The sequence below is a fragment of the Mauremys reevesii genome, linkage group 25 (assembly GCF_016161935.1).
Source record: "Mauremys reevesii isolate NIE-2019 linkage group 25, ASM1616193v1, whole genome shotgun sequence".
Lineage (NCBI taxonomy): Eukaryota > Metazoa > Chordata > Testudines > Geoemydidae > Mauremys > Mauremys reevesii.
The window spans coordinates 17,394,192-17,413,026 of record NC_052647.1 but is presented as its reverse complement, the minus strand read 5'-3'; the positions used below and the strand labels follow the sequence as shown (position 1 = coordinate 17,413,026).

Below are 18,835 nucleotides of genomic sequence, written 5' to 3'. Positions count from 1 at the left end.
GGCTGGGTCCTACCCCGCGTGGCCTCCCGTGAGCTGGGGCAGGAGGGTAGGTGCTAGGGGAGGGGAAGGATGGATTGCTCACTCCCGCCCCCCATCATTCGCCTCTGGGTGGTAGGCGGGGGCTGGCCTAGCTTCCCTCCAGCCCCGGCCACTTGCAGCACCTGACCCACCTCCCTGGAGCAGAGATTCTTTTGCCCCTGGCATCACCTGGTAAAGGTGGCACTGCCACAACTCAGGTGCTGCCACCTGTTGCCAGACTGTAGCATTGCGCGCACACCTGGCGTGGCGACTTCTTCGCCTGGGCAAAGCAAGGCTGGAACCCTCCGGTAACTGGCAGCCACCCCCTCTGGTGCCCGTGCCAAGGGAAAAGCCAGGGCACAGACCCCAGGAACAAGCTGCTGCTGCTGCGGATTCATTTGCCCAGAGGCCAGGGAGTTACATTAAAGGCCTCTGGGCAGCTGGGAGATACCAGCGAGGGCCCTGGAGCCAGAGTGTCTCACCCAAGACCAGGCCAGTTCGGGTTAGGGTGCCAGTGAGGAACACGGGGTTATCCCGGACCTGAGCAGATCTGTGGGGATTTCAGCCATGAAACCGGCCTTAGCTGAATGAGCTGCAAGCGGGGGCCTGGGGGCCTCCACTGACCCCAGGTGAGGTCCAAAGGATGGGGGTGGGGGACAAACCCAGGGTTGCTCGCCAGGAGCCAGCGCGATGCGGCAGGAAATGCTCGTTTCCAGATGGCGCGAGGCCTGGCGGCCCGGAAGGAACGTGAGCCGCTCCGAGGGGCAGCTCACGGCCCCGAGGGGCAGCTCACGGCTCCGAGGGGCAGCTCAGGGCCCCTCCCCGCCCCGGGGAATTACACACAGGGAGCGGACTAGTCGAGCCTGGTTTATTGATACAAATTGAGTCGTGGATGGTTTTCCAACCTTTCCCTTGGGAAGCGGGGTCCCCCCACCCCCTCCAAGAGCGGGCAGGGGCTGGGGAGACCTTTTCTTCTCGCCGCTTGTGAGAGAAAGTGAATCGTCTCGTTAGGAGAGAGGGCCGATGGGCTCAGAGGCTGCCACAGGCAGAGGGGACCAGGGTGAGGTCTCGCTAACCCTCTGCACTGCTGCTCTCACCCGGCTCCTGCGCACGGCGCCGCTCCCAGGCCCCCAGCTGTGTCCGGAGCCCAGGCTGAGCAGGGCAAGGAGAGCATGCTGGGTAACGATTTATGCAAATGACCTAAGCCACCGCCCCTGCTCCAGTTGAGCACTGGCCCTGGGGAGGCCACAGGTGATGCGGCCCAGCTCCTGCCAGGGTTTAGCAGTGGAGTGGGAGGAGCTAACCAGGCTCCAGGCCCCGCCCCCCAGCTCCAGACCCAAACCTGGCAACAGCTGCAGGCACCGAAGGGCATTTCTCCACGTGCCTGGCTCGCGAAACGCCAGGGCTCCAGCTCCACCCTCCTTTTGCCCAGGCACCGCAGACACGCAGGGGAGATCCCTGCACCCAGCCTGACCTCCTGCTCGCCCGGCCTGCAGGCGGCACCCAGCAGCCTGCCCCCGCCACCTGGCCTCTCCGCTGGGCAGAGCTCCCCCCGGGGAGTCCAGCTCTATGAAATGCGGAGGCCCCGCAGCCCCTGCTCCTGAGGGAGTGGCCAGCTGGCCATGGGTGGGGAGACACCGTTATTCTCATGGGGAGGCGGGTTCGTGCATGGAACCCGCTAGCGTGTGCTAGACGGGTCACACAGGCACAGGTGCAGCCCACGCCCACCCTTCCTGGAGGGATCAGAGGATGTTCCCGCCGTCAGTTACCATGGAAATCAGCCAGTCCCTCTCCATCCTCCTAGCAGGAGACATCCCAGACAGAGGCCCCCTGGCCGGCTGTGGGGACAAGAGCGATAGGTGCCCCCCACCCCCAAGTGCTGGTGGGTGCCAGGCCCCGCCGGGCATCCTCTGGAGAGAAGCCATGGTGCCTGGATTACTAGTCAATAGGGTGACCCGATGTCCCGATTTTATAGGGCCAGTGCCAATATTTGGGGCTTTGTCTTACAGAGGTGTCTATTACCCTTCACCCCCCAACCTGATTTTTCCCCACTTGCTATCTGGTCACACGACTAGATGAGTCAAGGGGACATTCAGGGGGTGGGGGTTGCAGGCAATCACCCGGCGCCTGCTCAGAAATCCAGCTCCTCCGAGTCGGTGCCGCCGGCCGCTGGCGCCTCCTCCTGCTGCTGCCCCCACACAAAGCGGTAGTTGTCCTCCAGCTCCTGCTGCCGCCTCCGCTCCTTGTGAGCTTCCTCCGTGCCCTGGATCTGGAGAGGCAGAGAGCAGGGGCCCATGGAGGCACTGGGTGGAGATCCCACACCAGCAGCTGGGGCGAGAGTCGGGGCAGGCCGACCTTCCCCCCACCAGCAGGGAGCTCTGCTTCAGGCCCCAGTTGCCTCCCACCCTACCCCAGGGGAGGAGGGCACCGCCCTGTAAGGCTGGGCTCCAGGAAGAGAACCACCGACGCTGACAAGATCCCCAGCAGGGAGGGTAAAGCTGGGTTCATCGGCTGCTGGTGGACAGGAGTATCTGAGGTCAGGCTCCCTGCTCACACCGGCTGGAACCTGGAGCAGGGAGACTCAGCCCTTCAGCCCCCAGGGCAGATCGGCCATGGTGTCTGGGGGTCGAGACTTTGGGGGCAGAGGGGACCTGTCTGGTCTGTATGTTGGCCCTAGCTCCTGCTCACGTCCCCTGATACAGCTGTGTAGCAGACTCATGCCCTCCTCCCCAGAGGTGGCTGCATGTCTGGGGCATCTAGCTGTTGTGAAGCAGGAAGGCTGTGTAGGTGAACAAACAGCAACATCAGGACTCCTGGGTTCCATCCCCAGCTCTGCCACCCACTCACTGGATGCCCTGGGGAAAGTCACATCCCTTCTGTGACTCAGTTTCCCCCCTCTGAGCTGTCTTGCGTGGGGATTAATCCATTAGTGGCTGCAGAATGCTTGGATGGAAGAGGCAAGCTAAGGCCCCGCCCCCAGCCACAAAGGCCCCGCCCCCAAGCCACAAAGGCCCCGCCCCATGTAGCATTAAACTTGCATTCACCAGGATATTGAAGAAAATGTCTTTGAGGTTCTTGGTGTCCTCGTCTGACAGCCAGTGGGTATCGTCCTCATCCCCGAAGCCCCCCGTCGTCACGATTTTGATCTCGATTTTACCTGTCGATCAAAGCGCCGTTAGCCCTGGTGTAGGCTCGAAGTTCGACTCCACCCCTCCAGCGCTCAGGGGTGTGAAACCCCCACCCCCCTGAGCGCCGCAGCTATGCCGGCCTAGCCCCCAGCGTAGACACGGCGGGGCTGATGGGACAATGCTTCTGTGCACCCAGCGGCCGCCGCGCGAGGAGGGGAAGTTTCTCCAGCGATGGGAAACCCCCTGGTGGACGATCCTAGAGGATGCGACTTTACTTCCAGTGGTCCGCACCGTCAGCGTAACCCTGATGGGAATCCAGGCCCTCACCGTTGTCACAGTCACTGCACCCCTTCCCGCCCCCTTCCCTGAGCCTGCCATGCCCTCGCTCCCCCGCTCCATCCCAGAGCCTCCTGCACCCCACGAACCAGCTGATCGGGAGGTGCGGGGAGAGAGGGGCAGGTGCTGATCAGTGGGGCTGGCAGAGGGCACTGGGAGCGGCGCGGGGGGACTGATGGGGGGCTGCTGACGGATTACTGTGGCTCTTCGGCAATGTACATTGGTAAATTCTGGCTCCTTCTCAGGCTCAGGTTGGCCACCCCTGGGCGAGGCGGGCGTCCTGCTGAAAAGGATCTGGGGGTTACAGCAGCTCACAAGCGCAACATGAGTCAATAACGTGAGGAAGCTGTAAAAAAGGATAATATTCCGGGGTGTATTAACAGGAGCATCGTGTGTAATGCACCGGGGGGAGGGGGGTGTGTGGTCCCACTCTATGCGGCACCGGTGAGGCCTCAGCCGGAGCACTGCACCCAGGTCGGGGTGTCACACTTTAGGGGGCACAAATTGGAAAGAGTCCAGAGGAGAGCCACAAAAACGAGAAAAGGTTTAGAAAACCTGACCTGTGAGAACAGGTTTCAAAACTGGGCACGTTTGGTCTTGAATTAAGACCGGCTGAGAGAGGCCCGGACGACAGCCCTTAGCGTATCGAGAGGGCCCGTCGCACGTTCTCCAAATCCACGGAAGGTGGGACAAGAGGCAACGGGTTTGACCGGCACCGAGGGAGATTTCGGTCCGATGTCTAAGGGGAGCTCGGCTCCGGAACAGGCTCCCAAGGGAGGCGGTGGAATCCCAGCCTTGGAGGGTTTTAAGACCAGGTTGGACAAAGCCCTGGCTGGGATGGTCACGGGTTTACTTGGTCCTGTCTCAGTGGACTCTAGCTGACCTCTCGAGGGCCCTACAATGACCAGAAGAGCCCCTCACGCCCCTGGATTGATTCAGATTCCCCCAGTAACCCCAAGGCAGCCCCTTCCTCTCCACCAGTAGGGAGCTCCGACCCCAGCCCCCCCGTACCCTTCCCCCTGGCCAGCATTACCTTCCGCTTTCAGGCCCTCTCTCTCCAGCAGGTCCTTAACCACATTCTCAATGTGTCGCAGCTGCGGGTTCTCGCGGCCCATCTCTCTCACCCCCAGCTCCTTCTGCAGGGGGCTGCCCGGCTTTATCCTAGTGACTCTGACCTTCACGCGCCCGTCCGAGTCGGCCTCTGAGACAGAAGGGTACAGAGAGGGGCTTCAGCGCCCAGGGGTGGCACCGTGGGGGGGGCAGGCGGCTCTGTGCGCGATGGCCAAAGCTGTCACCGCTCACGGATGTCTAAGGGCAGAGGCCAGGCCGCTGAGGGCAAATGCTGACAGTTACGGCCCCACTTTGCCAAGCCCCTTTGGGCATCTCCCTCCGGGATTCTCGCTGGGGTTATGCAGCCCCAAGCGGCCGTCAGAAAGTGCTTCCCCAGGCCGGTGGTGCCCCCCCCATCCCCCGGCACCGTGTTCGGGGTGGCGATGCGAGAGAAGCAGCAATCCCAACCCCTCTGCTCCGAGCATGGTACAGGGTTCAGCCCCACTGCTGCCCCAGCCCGGACACCAGCCCCACCTCTCCCATGGCAGATCTACGCGGGGGACTGATCCCCAAGCTCAGGGGAGGGAGGGGGAGAAGGCCAGATGGGGCAAGGCCAGGGCCAGATTTCCGGACACTACACCTTTAAGCGCGTGCCATCGCGCCCCCCGGAAGATGACACGGGCGGAGCAGCCCAGGGGTGGATCTAAGCAGCCCGGGGAACCGGCGCATACCAGCTGCTGGCTTATCCAAGTGGTTCGCGCTGCTCCTGGCCGAGTCTCCCTCCTCCTCCTCCTCCTCCCCTTTCTCGGCCGCTTTGCCGCCATCCAGCTTGTCCATCAGTTTGTTGAGGGTGGAGGCCAGGGACTTGGAGGCGTGGGTCCGATCAAACTCGCCCTTCAGGCCCTCTGTCTCCAGCTCACCCTCCACCTGGGGGGCGGGAGCCGTTACCGGGCCGCAGAGCAGCGATCTGACCCCGCCGACGCCAGCCGGGCACCCTGCCCCCTGCCCTGGGGCACAGCGACTAGGGAGCACCCTACCGGTGTGGCTCCGTCGCCCCCTAGTGGCTAGACGCAATACTGCCTCCAAACCTGATCCCTGAGCCCAAGCAGTTAACGGCAGAGGTTCAGGGATCGCTCCCCAGTGACCCCACCAGTGTCATGGCTACAAGTAACGGTGCCAAAGGAAGGGGCAGGGAGAAGCCACTGGGAGCACAGCGTTGGCAGGAATATCCACGTGCCCGGGGGGCATGAACGCTTCCTGATGCCCTCAGGATGGGCAGCTGGCTCCTGGGTCCCCCCGCGCTGCGGGGAAGGGGCGCTGCCCACGCTCCAGCAGCCACCCCAACAGCAGCGAGGGTCTGCGCCCGTCGGGATCCGGCTGTGCCCCAGGGAGGGCAGAGAGGACACCCTGGCACCAGACACAGGATGGGGGGTGGGCAGGGGCCGCTCCCTCAGCCTCACCTCGTCAATGATGTTGTCGAACTGCTTCTCCATTTCCGTTTTCACCTCCTCCTTCAGCTTGGCCCGCTCTGAGCTGGGCAGCAGGATGTCCTCCAGCTCCTCCTCAAACTTCCCCAGAAGGTCGTCGTCGTCCTCGTCGTCCTCCTCCTCCGGGCGCTCGCTCCCGGCAGCCGGAGCCTCCTCGGCCCTCGGGGCCTCCTGGCTCTTCTCCGACTCACTCGCCTTCTCTTTCCCCTGTGGGGGGAAACAGGATTTTTAGACACTCCCCTCCCAACAGCCACATGGGGTCAGACCAAAGGTCTCTCTAGCCCTGTATCCTGCCTTCTGACAGCGGCCAACGCCAGGTGCTTCAGAGGGAACGAACATGAATCTATCTCAGAGCTGGCCTGGGTAGTCAGGGAGGGTTGGCATCCCAGAGGGGGAAACTGAGCTACAGAAAAAGGCCTGGACCAGCTCACATTAACAGAGGGAATCAAACTCAGCACTAGATGGAGAACATCATGCCAGGCCCCCACGTACCTTCTTGGTGCTTTCCTTCAGCGCCTCGATAAACTGGACTAGATCCCCTGGGCTCCGGATCACTTTGAAGTGGATTTTTTGCTGGAAATCTGAAAGATGCCAGAGAAACAAGAGCATCTGAGGCTCTCTGCTGGAAAGAACCGTTCCCCTCCCAGCACAGGGAGATCCTGCCCCTTGCCAAGGCAGTTCATAGAATATCAGGGTTGGAAGGGACCTCAGGAGGTATCTAGTCCAACCCCCTGCTCAAAGCAGGACCAATCTCCAGACAGATTTTTGCCCCAGATCCCTAAATGGCCCCCCGAAGGGTTGAACTCACAAGCCTGGGGTTAGCAGGCCAATGCTCAAACCACTGAGCTCTCCCTCCTTCTTCTGAAGGAGAACCAGGCAGAGGACCCTCGGGATTCCACGGAGGCAGAGACTTTAACCCCCAACGTCCCAGAGCGCCAGGCACTGTCTGCCAGCGAAGGTTCGTCCGATCACTCAGAGAGCTGACGCACTGGCTCCAGCCTCCTGGCAGTCGTCCCCCTTTGTTTTACCAGGGCCATAAAACGGACTGGAAGCTTCATGGCCATTGGTTTGAGCACCACATCCAAGATCAGGCTTGCAAATCATGGTAACACTCACTAGATGATCTTTGGCTTGTTATTGCCAAATTTACACCCCGACACCGGACGGGCTCCCCTCCCCCACCACCAAGGACACCCCACAACCCGCCCTATGTAGTTATGGGCCAGAGAGGTTTGCCCCAGGATTCTATTAGACACTCACCAGCCAGGTGATCATCTGCCGGCTTCACAACCGCCTCGTCCTCCTGCAGCGGGAACGACACCGGGAGTTTAGAGGGACACAGGGGACTCCAGACGCAGGTCCCCCAGGAACAGGGGCAAGGGGAGAAATTACTCGGCCATAACTGCACCAGCTACAGCACTGGGGAGCCGGGCTCCTGATTTACCAACCGCAAAGCCACCGCTGTTTAGCCTTGTCCTACCCAGAGAGACGCCAGGCCACGCAACAGGGCGAACGGCTCCCCAGTCGCGGGACTCGGCAGCTGCCCACCCTGGCGTCCCGCAGGAAAAGGTTTGGCTGGGACAGAAGGGAGACAATCGACGTGCTGCTCACGCGGTGGCAGACCCAGGATCACTACAGGCGTTGGCGGGGGCTCTGTGTCGGCGGAGTGAGGGGGAGCTGCTGCCCTCCCTGCCCAGCACTGAACCTCGACACAGTTGCCACTGACCCCATGCCCCACCCCAGGGTGAGAGCAGCGGGAGTGGTGCCTGGCACGGTGGCACCAGCTTCCTGGCTGAGATCACAGCGAGCCAGCAAAGCCAGAAGAGAGACCATGTGTGGGGGGAGGCGCAGGACAGAGCGGTTACCTTGGTGGGGTCCGGCAGCCCGCCCGCTCCTAGTGCTCTATCCCCGAAGTCGGTGTCGTCCCCCGGGCCAGGTCTGGGGGTTTCCCCGGGAGCAGCTGGCACAAAGCAAGGAGAAAACGTCACCCGCACCGCGAAAGTCCTGGGGCTCCGGGGCAGCCTCAGGCCCTTGAGTAAACCTCCCATGTGCCCAATCCCGCCAGCCTACTCCAGTCCTAGGCAGTCAGGGGGTCTCCGTCCGGGGAGCAGGATCTCGCCCCGGCCCGCCCAGCTGTTTCGCTCACCCGCAGCGCCCACGACACCTCGTCAATGCTCAGCGCGGCGGCTCCTGAACACGGAGGGGAAGGCTCAAGCCACGCGGCCCCGCCCACGCCCAGCGAGCTGCCTGAGCGCTGGGGCACTACCAGACCCTGACGTCCCCAGGGGTGTGAGGGGGCCCCCGCCAGGCGCACGGCCCATCGCACCAGGAGAGCCCAGCAGAGAACCCCGAGCCTGGGCAGAGGACAGGGCTACCCACAGGGCTCACGAGCACCCAGAGACCAGCGCGAAGAAGCTGCCGTACCGTCCGCCTCCTGCTCCTCGTGGAGGGGGTGGGCTGGGTCCACACCTGCCGGGCGCTGGGGGGCAGGGTTGGGATCTCGCTGGCTCCACAGCCTCGTGTCCAGGGTCTTCAGCTCCTCGGAGATCTCTTCCACCTTGCGCTTGGTGTCGACTGCATCGGCCACCACAGATGGGATTTGAGTCACCACAGGGGCCCTGCCCACCCCGGGGAAGGAGGGGGCAGGGCAGCCTGACAACCCGCTCACCCTGGGGGGCCGAGATGGGGGGCAATCCGAGAACCCGCCCACCCTGGGGGGGAGATGGGGGCAGCCCGAGAACCCGCCCACCCCGGGGGAAGAGGCAGGGCAGCCCGAGAACCCGCCCACCCCGTGGGGGAAGAGGGGGTTGGGCAGCCCGAGAACCCGCCCACCCCTGGGGGGGGAGGGGCAGCACGACAACCCACCCACCCCGTGGGGGAAGAGGTGGGCCAGCCCGGAAACCTGCCCTCCCCTGGGGAGAAGGGGAGGGGCAGCCCGAGAACCCGCCCACCCCAGGGCGGGAGGAGAGAGTGGGGCAGCCCGAGAACCCGCCCACCCCAGGGCGGGAGGAGAGAGTGGGGCAGCCCGAGAACCCGCCCACCCCAGAGGGGAAGGGGCGGGGCAGCCCGAGAACCCGCCCACCCCAGAGGGGAAGGGGCGGGGCAGCCCGAGAACCCGCCCACCCCAGAGGGGAAGGGGCGGGGCAGCCCGAGAACCCGCCCACCCCAGAGGGGAAGGGGCGGGGCAGCCCGAGAACCCGCCCACCCCAGAGGGGAAGGGGCGGGGCAGCCCGAGAACCCGCCCACCCCAGAGGGGAAGGGGCGGGGCAGCCCGAGAACCCGCCCACCCCAGAGGAAGGGGCGGGCAGCCCGAGAACCGCCCACCCCAGAGGGGAAGGCGGGGCAGCCCCCAGAGGGGAAGGGGCGGGGCAGCCCGAGAACCCGCCCACCCCAGAGGGGAAGGGGCGGGGCAGCCCGAGAACCCGCCCTACAGACGGTTGGGATCTGCTGGGCTGGGACAAGCCCTGCCACCAGCTGCTGTTGCAGGCCCTGGGAGGGGCTCAGATTTAGACCCGAGTCCCTCAGCCCCCCCCTCCCCGGCCCAGATACTCACACACTTGGGCTTGGACGTAGTCCACGTACTGGGCCGGGCTCAGGGCCGGGTGGCAGCGGATGGCCTGGGGGGCGGCGGTGGAGGGCGGGCGCAGGAAGGGGTGGTGGCAGATGCGGGTCGTGTGGATGGTCAGGACGTAGGAGCAGGACTGCGGCTCGTCCACCCGGGCGATGTAATCGCCAGAGCCCTCTTCGCACAGGAACTGCCGCCGGGGGGAACAGGGTTACGGTGCCCTGGGGCTCACGGCGAGTCCTGCCGGGCCCAAGGGGCTCGTCCGCCTCCACCCCTTCCCCACCCCCCCACGGGCGCCTCCCCATGTCACTGCTGGCATTTCAAACAGCAGATAACCCAGGCCAGAGAGCGGCTGCCCTGCCCCCTCTGTCTTCAGGGAGTCTCCCCGGCTCCCCCCAACTCCAGAGAATTGCCCTGCCCTCCGCCCCCCGACTTACCCTGACTTCAGCCTCCCTGGGCTGCCCGCTCAGGTCACACTTGGAGCCGTTGCCATAGGCCTGGCTGTGGTAGCGTTTGAGCCTGTGCTGTTTCGAAGCCTGGGAAGGTGAATTTTGGAGGAGGGCGTTAAAGCGTCACTGTCCACGCTGAGCTGGGCAAGAGGCTGTCCCCGGGGATCTCAACGCACCCCACCCACCAAGCCACTCGGCCTTCTGGGAGATCGGCGGCCCATTTTACAGATGGGGAAACCGAGGCAGCTAGAGTGACCTCCCAGGTCACACAGCGAGTCAGTCCCCTGCTCTGCCCAGCAGGGCCCACTGTCAGGAGAGGGAGCTTGCAAGGACTTAGGGTTGAACTGCTTAGCCTGTCTGCTGAGCCAGCGCTAGCCAAACCCCCAGCCCAGCCCACCCCCCTTCTCCCAAACCTACAGCACCAGGGTTCACACTTCAGCATGACACAGGAGGCCCAAGAAGCACCAACCTTTGCAGTCTCGTTGTCCCAGTCGAACGCCGACTGATAATACCCGAGGTACAGGATGTCTCCTTTAATCTCCGACTCTGGGAAACAAACAGCGACACAGAGCGACCCGTGTTAGAGTGCGCTAAACCCTGGGGGGCCCCGGCGTGCAGACACCCCCCCCAGGAAGGGTGGCCAGTGGTTCCAGCACTCGCCTGGGACTCGGGTCACTGCTCTGTCCCAGACTTCCTGCGGGACCGTGGGGACGACAGCGTCACCTGCCTCAGTGCGAGGACAGACCCACCGGAGACAAGGTATCAGGAGCCATGTAAATACCTCGCCCTGACGCGGTATCCTGGCCCAGCTCAGGTTCGGGGAAAGGGCTGGCTGCTGGCTCAGTCTCTGGGGGGTAAAACCCCTTTTGCTACAGGCAGCTCCCTGAGATCAAACCCCGAGCGTCCCCTCCCTGAGCACCCCGCGCAGCTGCGCTGGGTGTGTCAGTTTCCACCCAGAGGAGACCCTAGGGGGCCACCCCTTGTGCAGCTCGCGGAGGGGGTCGGCGGTGCAGCGAGCCCACAACTGTGACAGGGAGACAAGAGGGGGATTGGATACAGGATGCCACGGGGGTGGGAGGGGATCTAATGAAAGTGATCACAGCAGAGTAGCCACGGCCCCTTTGCCCTTTACATGCCGCCACCGGCCTGGGCACAGCTGGGGCTGACACACCAGGTTCTTTCATAGGCCGAGCCTTGAAACTGGGCGGCTTTCCCAGCTCCCAGCCAAACTCACTGAGCGAGCCCAGGCCAGTCAGCTGGACACGTCCTCGGGCCTGTCAAATCCGCCCACACGCACCCCTCCCGCCGGGCCCCAGCAAACAGCCAGTGGACGTGGCAAGGCGAGGATTACCTTCGATGTGGTACTGCTGGATGTGTTTCCCGTAGCAGAACTCGTACGTCCACCAGTCCTTGGTCTGGGAACAAGGCAGCAGCAACGGCTTTAAGGTCAACGGAGGCCAAGACCAACCCTGCACCCCAAAACCTTCACACGCCCCCCCAAACCTGCCGTCGGCCACGGCCCCAGCCGTGGAGCCCGGAGATTGCCCCAGCGAACCTGTCCTCCAGTCTGGGCCTCGCTTCAGGCCGCGTCCACGAGGGAGGCCAAAGCCAGCGGTGGCTCCGTTTGACAAGCAGTTAAAGCTACATCCTGGAGTTACAAACCCCTGGGCCATGCCTTGCTCCGCCCGGGATCTCCCGACGTTCTGAGGGAAGCTCTCACACCAACGGCCAGGCCCCTGGGGGACAGCTGACGCTGGCCCTTGCTGGACCAGTCCTGCTGCCTGCCTCCGTGTGAGGACATGTTACCGGCTTGCTGGGATCAGGTGCTCCGGACTGAGAGCTCAGCAGGGAAGTGGGGAGACAGCTGTGGCACCTCCGTGGGGGAACCCCTGAACATCAGCCCCCTCAGGACAGGAGGCCAAGACGGAAGCAAGTCCCTCAGCCTCGTTAACGGCTGCAATGGAGGGAGGCTGGGAAAGGGTGGGCAGCGCCTGTGGGCACCACAACCCCTCGGCCCCCTGCATCCTTCAGTCCCATCCCCCAGCGCGCGCGGAGGCAGGCTCACCTTTACGAGGCAGGGAGCAGCCTCCATCGGCCTCAGCAGATCCGAGATCCCCAGCCCGTGGTAACTCTGCGGCTGCTCCTCGGCGTCCTGGTGGATCCTCACGGCGGCGGAGGGCAGGCGGCACTCGTATTTCTGCTTGTACTTGGACGAGACGATCACCACGTCCTCTGGCTTGCTCTAGGAAAGCGCAGGCGGCAAAATCAGCGAAGGCGAACAGGGCCCGCGCGAACGGCAGCTCGCCACGCAGGCGCTGCCGGCCCGGAGACCGAGTGCTACGGAGGGCAGGATGCCTGCAGCGGGCGATCCAGGGCTGCTAATCTTGGCAGAGGTCCCATGGAGCAAAAAGGAGCAGCTGGTAGCTAGATGCTCTGCCTTTCTCTGGTTCCTGCCATACCACGATTTCATTATCCCTGTCGGAGCGTGGGGAGCACGACCCCCATTTTGCAGAGGGGGGAATTCAGGCACAAAGAGGTGACCTAACAGTGGTCTCTGAGTCGGTGGCAGGACTGGCCGCTCTGAAATTGAAAGCGGAGCGGCCGCGAGGGACTCGGCACCAATTTTGCTACCCTGCTTTGACAAGGCGGCTTTTGCTAAACCAGTGCAACTCTAGGCCTGAGAATGTCAGTTGTGAGAGTCAGTGCTGCCTAGTGGGTACAGCACCAAACTTGGACTCAAAAGACCCAGGTTCTAGTCCCAGCTCTGCCAGCGACCTGGGGCACGTCACGTCCCCGCTCCGTGCCTCGGTTTCCCCATCTGTAAAACCGGGCTAGTAACACTGACCTTTGTTAGCCGTTTTGAGGTCGGCCGCTGAACGGCGCTAGGTAAGAGGCGGGTATTATTTCCGTCAGGACCCTCATATGTACAGACCCACCACAATGGGGCCCAGATTCCTTTGAAACCCGGCCCCATTCCAGTTCAGCCAACCCCTGCTCGTCAGTGCCAGGGGACGCATGAGACCATCGGCGCCAATGGGCCCATTCAGAAAGTGCCCCGCTTGTAGCAGCGGCTCTCGCCTGGCTATCCCCGCAGGACACCCCCGGTCTGTCTGATGCTGCGGATTTTAGGCTGTGGCGGAGCCCATCGGTGGATTTCTAACTTGCCCACAGCCCCCCTGCAAAGGGGCTGTCCTTGATCAGAACAGGAAAGAGTCCAGCGGGGGCGGGGGGGTGCTCAGAACAGCATGCAAACAGCGCAGGTTACCGTGAAAACGGGCAGTGCCCGGGTGGCGCTGGCCGGAGCATCATACCCCAGGAGCAGCTGTAAATGCAACTCCCACCTCCCCTTTAGAAAGCGCCTGGGCACAGGAGGCGGGAAGTCGGTGCCCAGCCAGGGAGATCCTTAAACCCAAACACGAGGCGTCCTCCCTTAGCTTCAGGCTTGGCCACCTCAGGGGCAGGGGTTTTCTTGAGACTTTGGGGCGGTTTTTGGGTTATTCCGACTCTCCCCTCTCCCCTGCGCCAGCCGCCTGCTTGAATCCTTCCCGACCCGGAGCTGCTGCTCTGCCGGGTCGCTGGCAGCGCAGCGGGCCTGGAAACGAGGCCTTTGAAATGAGAGAGGGTTTTTTCGACGATCGATCGGGCATCAGGGGAGCAGCCCCACGCAGCCCCATGCCCAGGGAGCAGGCTGCACTCACGAGCGTAAACAGTAACGAACCCAAACGGGCTGCCTGGCACCCAGAGGAAACTGAGCCCCCCCTTGGGTATCAGCCAGAGGGGACTGGGGGTCGTTTGAGAGCAACAGCCCCAGTAACCCCAAAGCGCCTGACCTCAGGACACCCCCACAAGCCTTGCTAAGGCCCCCTTTGCTCAGGGGTCAGCTCCCAGAGTAAAGGATCTGGAGCAGAAACCCCCTCCCCACCCCCCTGCACCATGTCACCATGTCTCCGGCAGGATTCTGAAGCGCTTCAAACCCCCCCGCCCCCGCCACTCCCCCTGCACAAGGGCGGGGAAGCTCGGTGGAGGACCCCAGTGCCGACCCCTCAGCCAATGCATCCGTCCGCATGGCGGGGCACTAGGACCCTACACCCCACGGCACCCGGCAGCCCAAAGAGCCGCTTCTGCTTTTAGTAGAGGGAAGGTTGGTTTCCATGCAACCGCGGAAGCGTAGGAGAGACAGCTCAACCTCGGAGAAAGAACCAAATCAAGTCACGGGAAGGGAAGGGCTTGAGGTAAGCGAGAGTAACGAGGAAGCGCTAGTACACGACAGGCAGGCGTTTAGGAACACACTCCCAGTCCAACATCTGCCCCATTATCCAGCCTGCCATGGAATTACCAACCCACCTCAGCCATCACCCCCCCGTCCCCCACCTTCCCCCAGCCATTGTCTGACTGCTGCTCCCACGTTTCAGGGCAGGAGCTGCGCCACCGCCGGATGCGGCCACCTCTCGCGAGCGCCGCCCCGATCGAAATAAATCTTCAGGCACCAAAACGCAGGGGCTCTATTATTTATATGCCGGTAGCATCTACGGACCTCCGCCAAGATCGCAGCCCCGCTGTGCAACACGTGGCAAGCCGCAGTCTCGGGGGAGAGGTAGATACGCTGGAGGGCAGGGAGAGGGTCCAGAGGGACCTACACAAATTGGAGGATTGGGCCAAAAGAAATCGGATGAGGTTCAACAAGGACAAGTGCAGAGTCCTGCACTTAGGAAGGAAGAATCTCAGGCACCGGTACAGGCTGGGGACCGACTGGCTGAGCAGCAGTTCTGCAGAAAAGGCCCTGGGGATAACAGAGGACAAGAAGCTGGATAGGAGTCAGCAGTGGGCCCTTGTTGCCAAGAAGGCTAATGGCATATTGGGCTGTATTAGTAGGAGCACTGCCAGCAGATCGAGGGAAGTGATTGTTCCCCTCTATTCGGCACTGGTGAGGCCACACCTGGAGTACCGTGTCCAGTTTTGGGCCCCCCGCTACAGAAGGGATGTGGACAAATTGGAGAGAGTCCAGTGGAGGGCAACAAAAATGATCAGGGGGCTGGAGCACATGACTTATGAGGAGAGGCTGAGGGAACTGGGGTTATTTAGTCTGCTGAAGAGAAGAGTGAGGGGGGATTTGATAGCAGCCTTCAACTACCTGAAGGAGGGTTCCAAAGAGGATGGAGCTCGGCTGTTCTGAGGGGTGGCAGGTGACCGAACAAGGAGCAATGGTCTCAAGTTGCAGTGGGGGAGGTCTAGGTTGGATATTAGGAAACACTATTTCACTAGGAGGGTGGTGAAGCACTGGAATGGGTTCCCTCGGGAGGTGGTGGAATCTCCATCCTTAGATGTTTTTAAGGCCCGGCTTGACAAAGCCCTGGCTGGGATGATTTAGTTGGGATTGGTTCTGCTTTGAGCAGGGGTTGGACTAGATCCCTCCTGAGGTCCCGTCCAACCCTGAGATTCTATGATTCTACTCTGGGGAGACAAAGAGCGAGAGAACCGGAGTACTGGGGAACAAAGCACAAAGCAATGAGGGCCCTGCCCTACGAACAAATTTTATTCTGGCATAACTACAATGGTTACGGGTCGCGATTTCTTCTTTACCAAAATAGTTTTACTCAGGGTCACAGGGCTTGTCTTCGAATTTATGCCAAAGCAAAGCAGCAAGGCGCAGACGAGCTTGCTCTAGTATTTACAATGCACGAGGTACCCAAAATAAGGTGCAGGGTGACCCATTCAGATTCCTTTCCTGCACTTTAGTAGCTGACGGGAAGCTTTTAGGATGCAAACACAAGCCAATTTTCCAAACAGAGGCTTTTAGCCCGAGTCTCCCTCTGGGCCAGCGCTGTGAATGAAGAATCAGGCGGTGTTTTGCTGTCAGAAGGCGACAGTGCTCTTAGGGTATTTCCATCTGTCTCTGCCCTTCTCCCCCACCCTTCCGGAGTCGTCGCTGATCCCGAGAGGCAGGGAGCCAGAAAGCAGAGCCAGGTGCACACGGCCGCGCCAGAATTAGCCATTTCAAAGCACAGGGGAGATCAATAGCGTTAAACCACATCTTGTAACTCAGCCGGTTCTGCCCAGGCGTCCCTTTGTCACATGCAAAAGGGAGGCACCAGATGGTGGAAGTCCCAAGTGCAGCAGTTTGACCCCTGCCAGAGAAGTAAACACAGGCGCCAGGGGCAGTGTCCTGCCAGTGCTGCCGAGTCTGCACAGGGCAAGGGCCAGGGGGTGCCACAGCCTGCGCCGTGATGGGGCCGGTAGTTGGGAACAGAATAAAGGGGCCCCAGAATTGGGGGTACGGTGGGGGATGGGAGGGCTGATGGGGAGTTCCGCACGGGCCTGGCCCTTTACCTGCACTTCATATCGCTTGGTAACCAGGCCCTCACCCGACCCACCTCCCCTAACACCTCTGCTCCCCCCACTCAGCCCCATCACCTGCCACTCCCCGGGACGTCTCTGCCCCTTGGCCCCTGCTCTCCAGCCCTCTTTTCTTCCTGCCTGCCCCCCTCCTCCTGCCCAGGTATACCCCTCACCCCCCTTCACCCACCTACCCCACCCCAGCCCCCCTCAAACCACAGTCTTACTCCCTGACACCCCAGCATTCCCCCACGCAGTGCCAACTCCTGTGCCATGTCTCCCCCCCTTCCACTCTCCCTCGCCCCCAACAGCTCATTCCCCGACCCAACCCCCACATAAAGGCTGGTCCTGCCCCCACCTGGCCCCTCAACTCCTTGGGTCCACTTTGGCCCCCCCAATTCCCCAGCTAACTTGTACCCTGGTCCAGACCCCCCCATGCCTGTTCGGCCTCCCCTTGGCCTCCACACACCCAACCTCTCTAGTCCCCCAACCACCTATCCAGTGGGGCCCTATCGCCCCCAGCCTGACCCAGACCAGACGCTCTCAACCCCCAGTCTGGCACCCCGGCCCATAGGTGCTGGAGCTAGGGGGACTGGGGTGGGTGGGAAATGACTGACGCACCCCTTGGCTTGAAGTGGATTCCATTATGTCCAGGGTTTACAGTTTGGTTCAATGGCTCTCAGCACCCCCACTATACAAGCGCCCCTGCCCTGCCCCCTCTTACCTCCCCTCCCTCACCCCGCCTACGTGTGCCTATCGCCCCCCCCGCACCTACCTCCCCACCCTCAGCCACACACACCCCAACATGCACCTGCCTGGCCCCCACACACACACCTGCCTGCACCCCCCAGTGCCCCCACACACCTCTTCCGTCCACCCCCCAGGCCTGGCCCACCCCGCCCTGCCCCCCAACACACACCTTCCCCCCCCGTACCTCTGCACGGACCTGCCCCTCGCACGCACCTGCCCGGCCCCAGCCATCCTCCATACACACATCTGCCCTGCCCCTCTTACCTCCCCTCCTCACTCGCCCCACCTACGCGTGCCTATCGCCCCTGCACCTACCCCTCACCTCAGCCACCCCGACATGCACCTGCCTGGCCCCACACACACCTATCCACACCCCGGCATACACCTGCTGTCCCCACCTCTTCCATCCACCCCCAGGCCTGGCCCACCCTGTCCATTCCTCCCCATCCAGCCCCCAACACGCACCTTTCCTCCCCATGTCCTCTGCACGGACCTGCACGCCCCGCACTTCCCGGCCCACCGGCAGCCCCCGAACGCACCTGCCCGGCCCCCGGCTGCCCCGCACGCACCTGCCCGGCCAGCACGGCCAGCACGGGCTCGGCGGCGATCTCGATCCCGTACTTGAGCTCGTTGAGCTCCTGCAGGTTCAGGCTCCCCGCGGCCCCGGGCCGCAGCCGCCCCGGCCCCGGCCCCGGCCCCAGCAGCGCCAGCACCACGAGCCGCCCCGGCCCCGGGAGCCCCGGGCCCCGTCGCGCCTCCGCCATCTTCCCGAGCCGCCTGCCCTCACCGCTGCTTCCGCCCTCCTCCGCGCCGCCTCGCTCGGGCCCGTCCGCGCGGCCGCAGGGAGCCCAGCCATTGGTTCTTTTCTGTGCCAATCAGCAGTGCTAGCTTCTCATTGGTGAATCCCCTGGGCTGGCCCTTGGGGCGCGAAGCCGGAGTGGGGATGGGACGCGGCTGTCATCTGGCGAGGACGGATTGGGCTGAGTCAGTGCTCTCAGGAGCCAATCATGAAGGCGAGGACCGCCTCGGCTGATGACGTTCATCGGGGCTCTTAAAGGGCCAGAGCAGCCCAGAGAGAGAACAACACTCCTGTAGAACATTGTATCTTACTAACGGGGGTGGGGGAGCCCAGCTGATTGGTTAAACTGGGGTCACAGTAGGGCCTGGGCCATGTGGCAGGCAGTGGGGCGGGGGCTGGGCCAGGTGAGGCATGAGTGGGGAGCCCAAGCTGCATAGGGTCACCCGGGGGGCTGAGCCACACGATGGGTGTTTGTGGGGCCCAGGCTCAGTGGGAGGTGATGGACATGGGGTGGGTGATGGGGCAAGCCATGGGGAGGGGCGGAAGGCAACATGGCGGGCAAGGGGTGGAGCCCATGCAAGGGGGCAGGCGAAGGGGGCAGCCCAGGTGCCTTGCTGGGGCAAGATCTAAGCCATGTGGCACTTCTGAGGACTCCACGTGTGCTGGGAGCCCGCTGCGAACCCTCCCGACAATGGGATACAGCAGCCCCCCATCACCAGCGCCGAGGGGTTGTCCACGCTACAGCCGTACAGCGACGCGTAGATGCTCCCTACATCTGTTCGTGCAGTTAATCCGCCTCTCCAAGAGACAGTACCTAGGTCAACAGAAGAATTCTTCCCTTGATCTAGGCACGCCTACACCGGGCGTTAGGTCAACCTAACAACAGTGCTCAGGACATGCAGTTTTTCACAGCCCTGAGC

The 18,835-nt window shown here is 62.8% G+C and overlaps 1 protein-coding gene across 3 annotated transcripts; it reads right to left on the bottom strand.

Annotated features, from left to right (window-relative positions):
- Nucleotides 1-872: 872 nt before the first annotated feature.
- On the bottom strand, nucleotides 873-18,023 carry OS9 (OS9 endoplasmic reticulum lectin). Of its 3 annotated transcripts, XM_039514520.1 has the most exons (16): nucleotides 17,701-17,893; nucleotides 17,313-17,318; nucleotides 12,099-12,275; nucleotides 11,385-11,448; nucleotides 10,503-10,579; nucleotides 10,022-10,120; nucleotides 9,573-9,774; nucleotides 8,444-8,593; nucleotides 7,885-7,979; nucleotides 7,280-7,322; nucleotides 6,512-6,600; nucleotides 5,993-6,226; nucleotides 5,264-5,459; nucleotides 4,516-4,683; nucleotides 3,063-3,175; nucleotides 873-2,287 (listed from the first exon to the last, which is right to left on the bottom strand). In XM_039514520.1, exons 1-16 carry the CDS (start codon nucleotides 17,878-17,880, stop codon nucleotides 2,150-2,152), a joined length of 2,031 nt encoding a protein of 676 aa, XP_039370454.1. In that variant the 5' UTR covers nucleotides 17,881-17,893; the 3' UTR covers nucleotides 873-2,149. The 3 variants fall into 3 exon arrangements, with proteins under 3 accessions (XP_039370454.1, XP_039370455.1, XP_039370453.1); XM_039514521.1 differs by lacking the exons at nucleotides 17,313-17,318; nucleotides 17,701-17,893 and adding an exon at nucleotides 17,904-18,023; XM_039514519.1 differs by lacking the exon at nucleotides 17,313-17,318 and having other exon boundaries at nucleotides 17,686-17,893.
- Nucleotides 18,024-18,835: the final 812 nt, after the last annotated feature.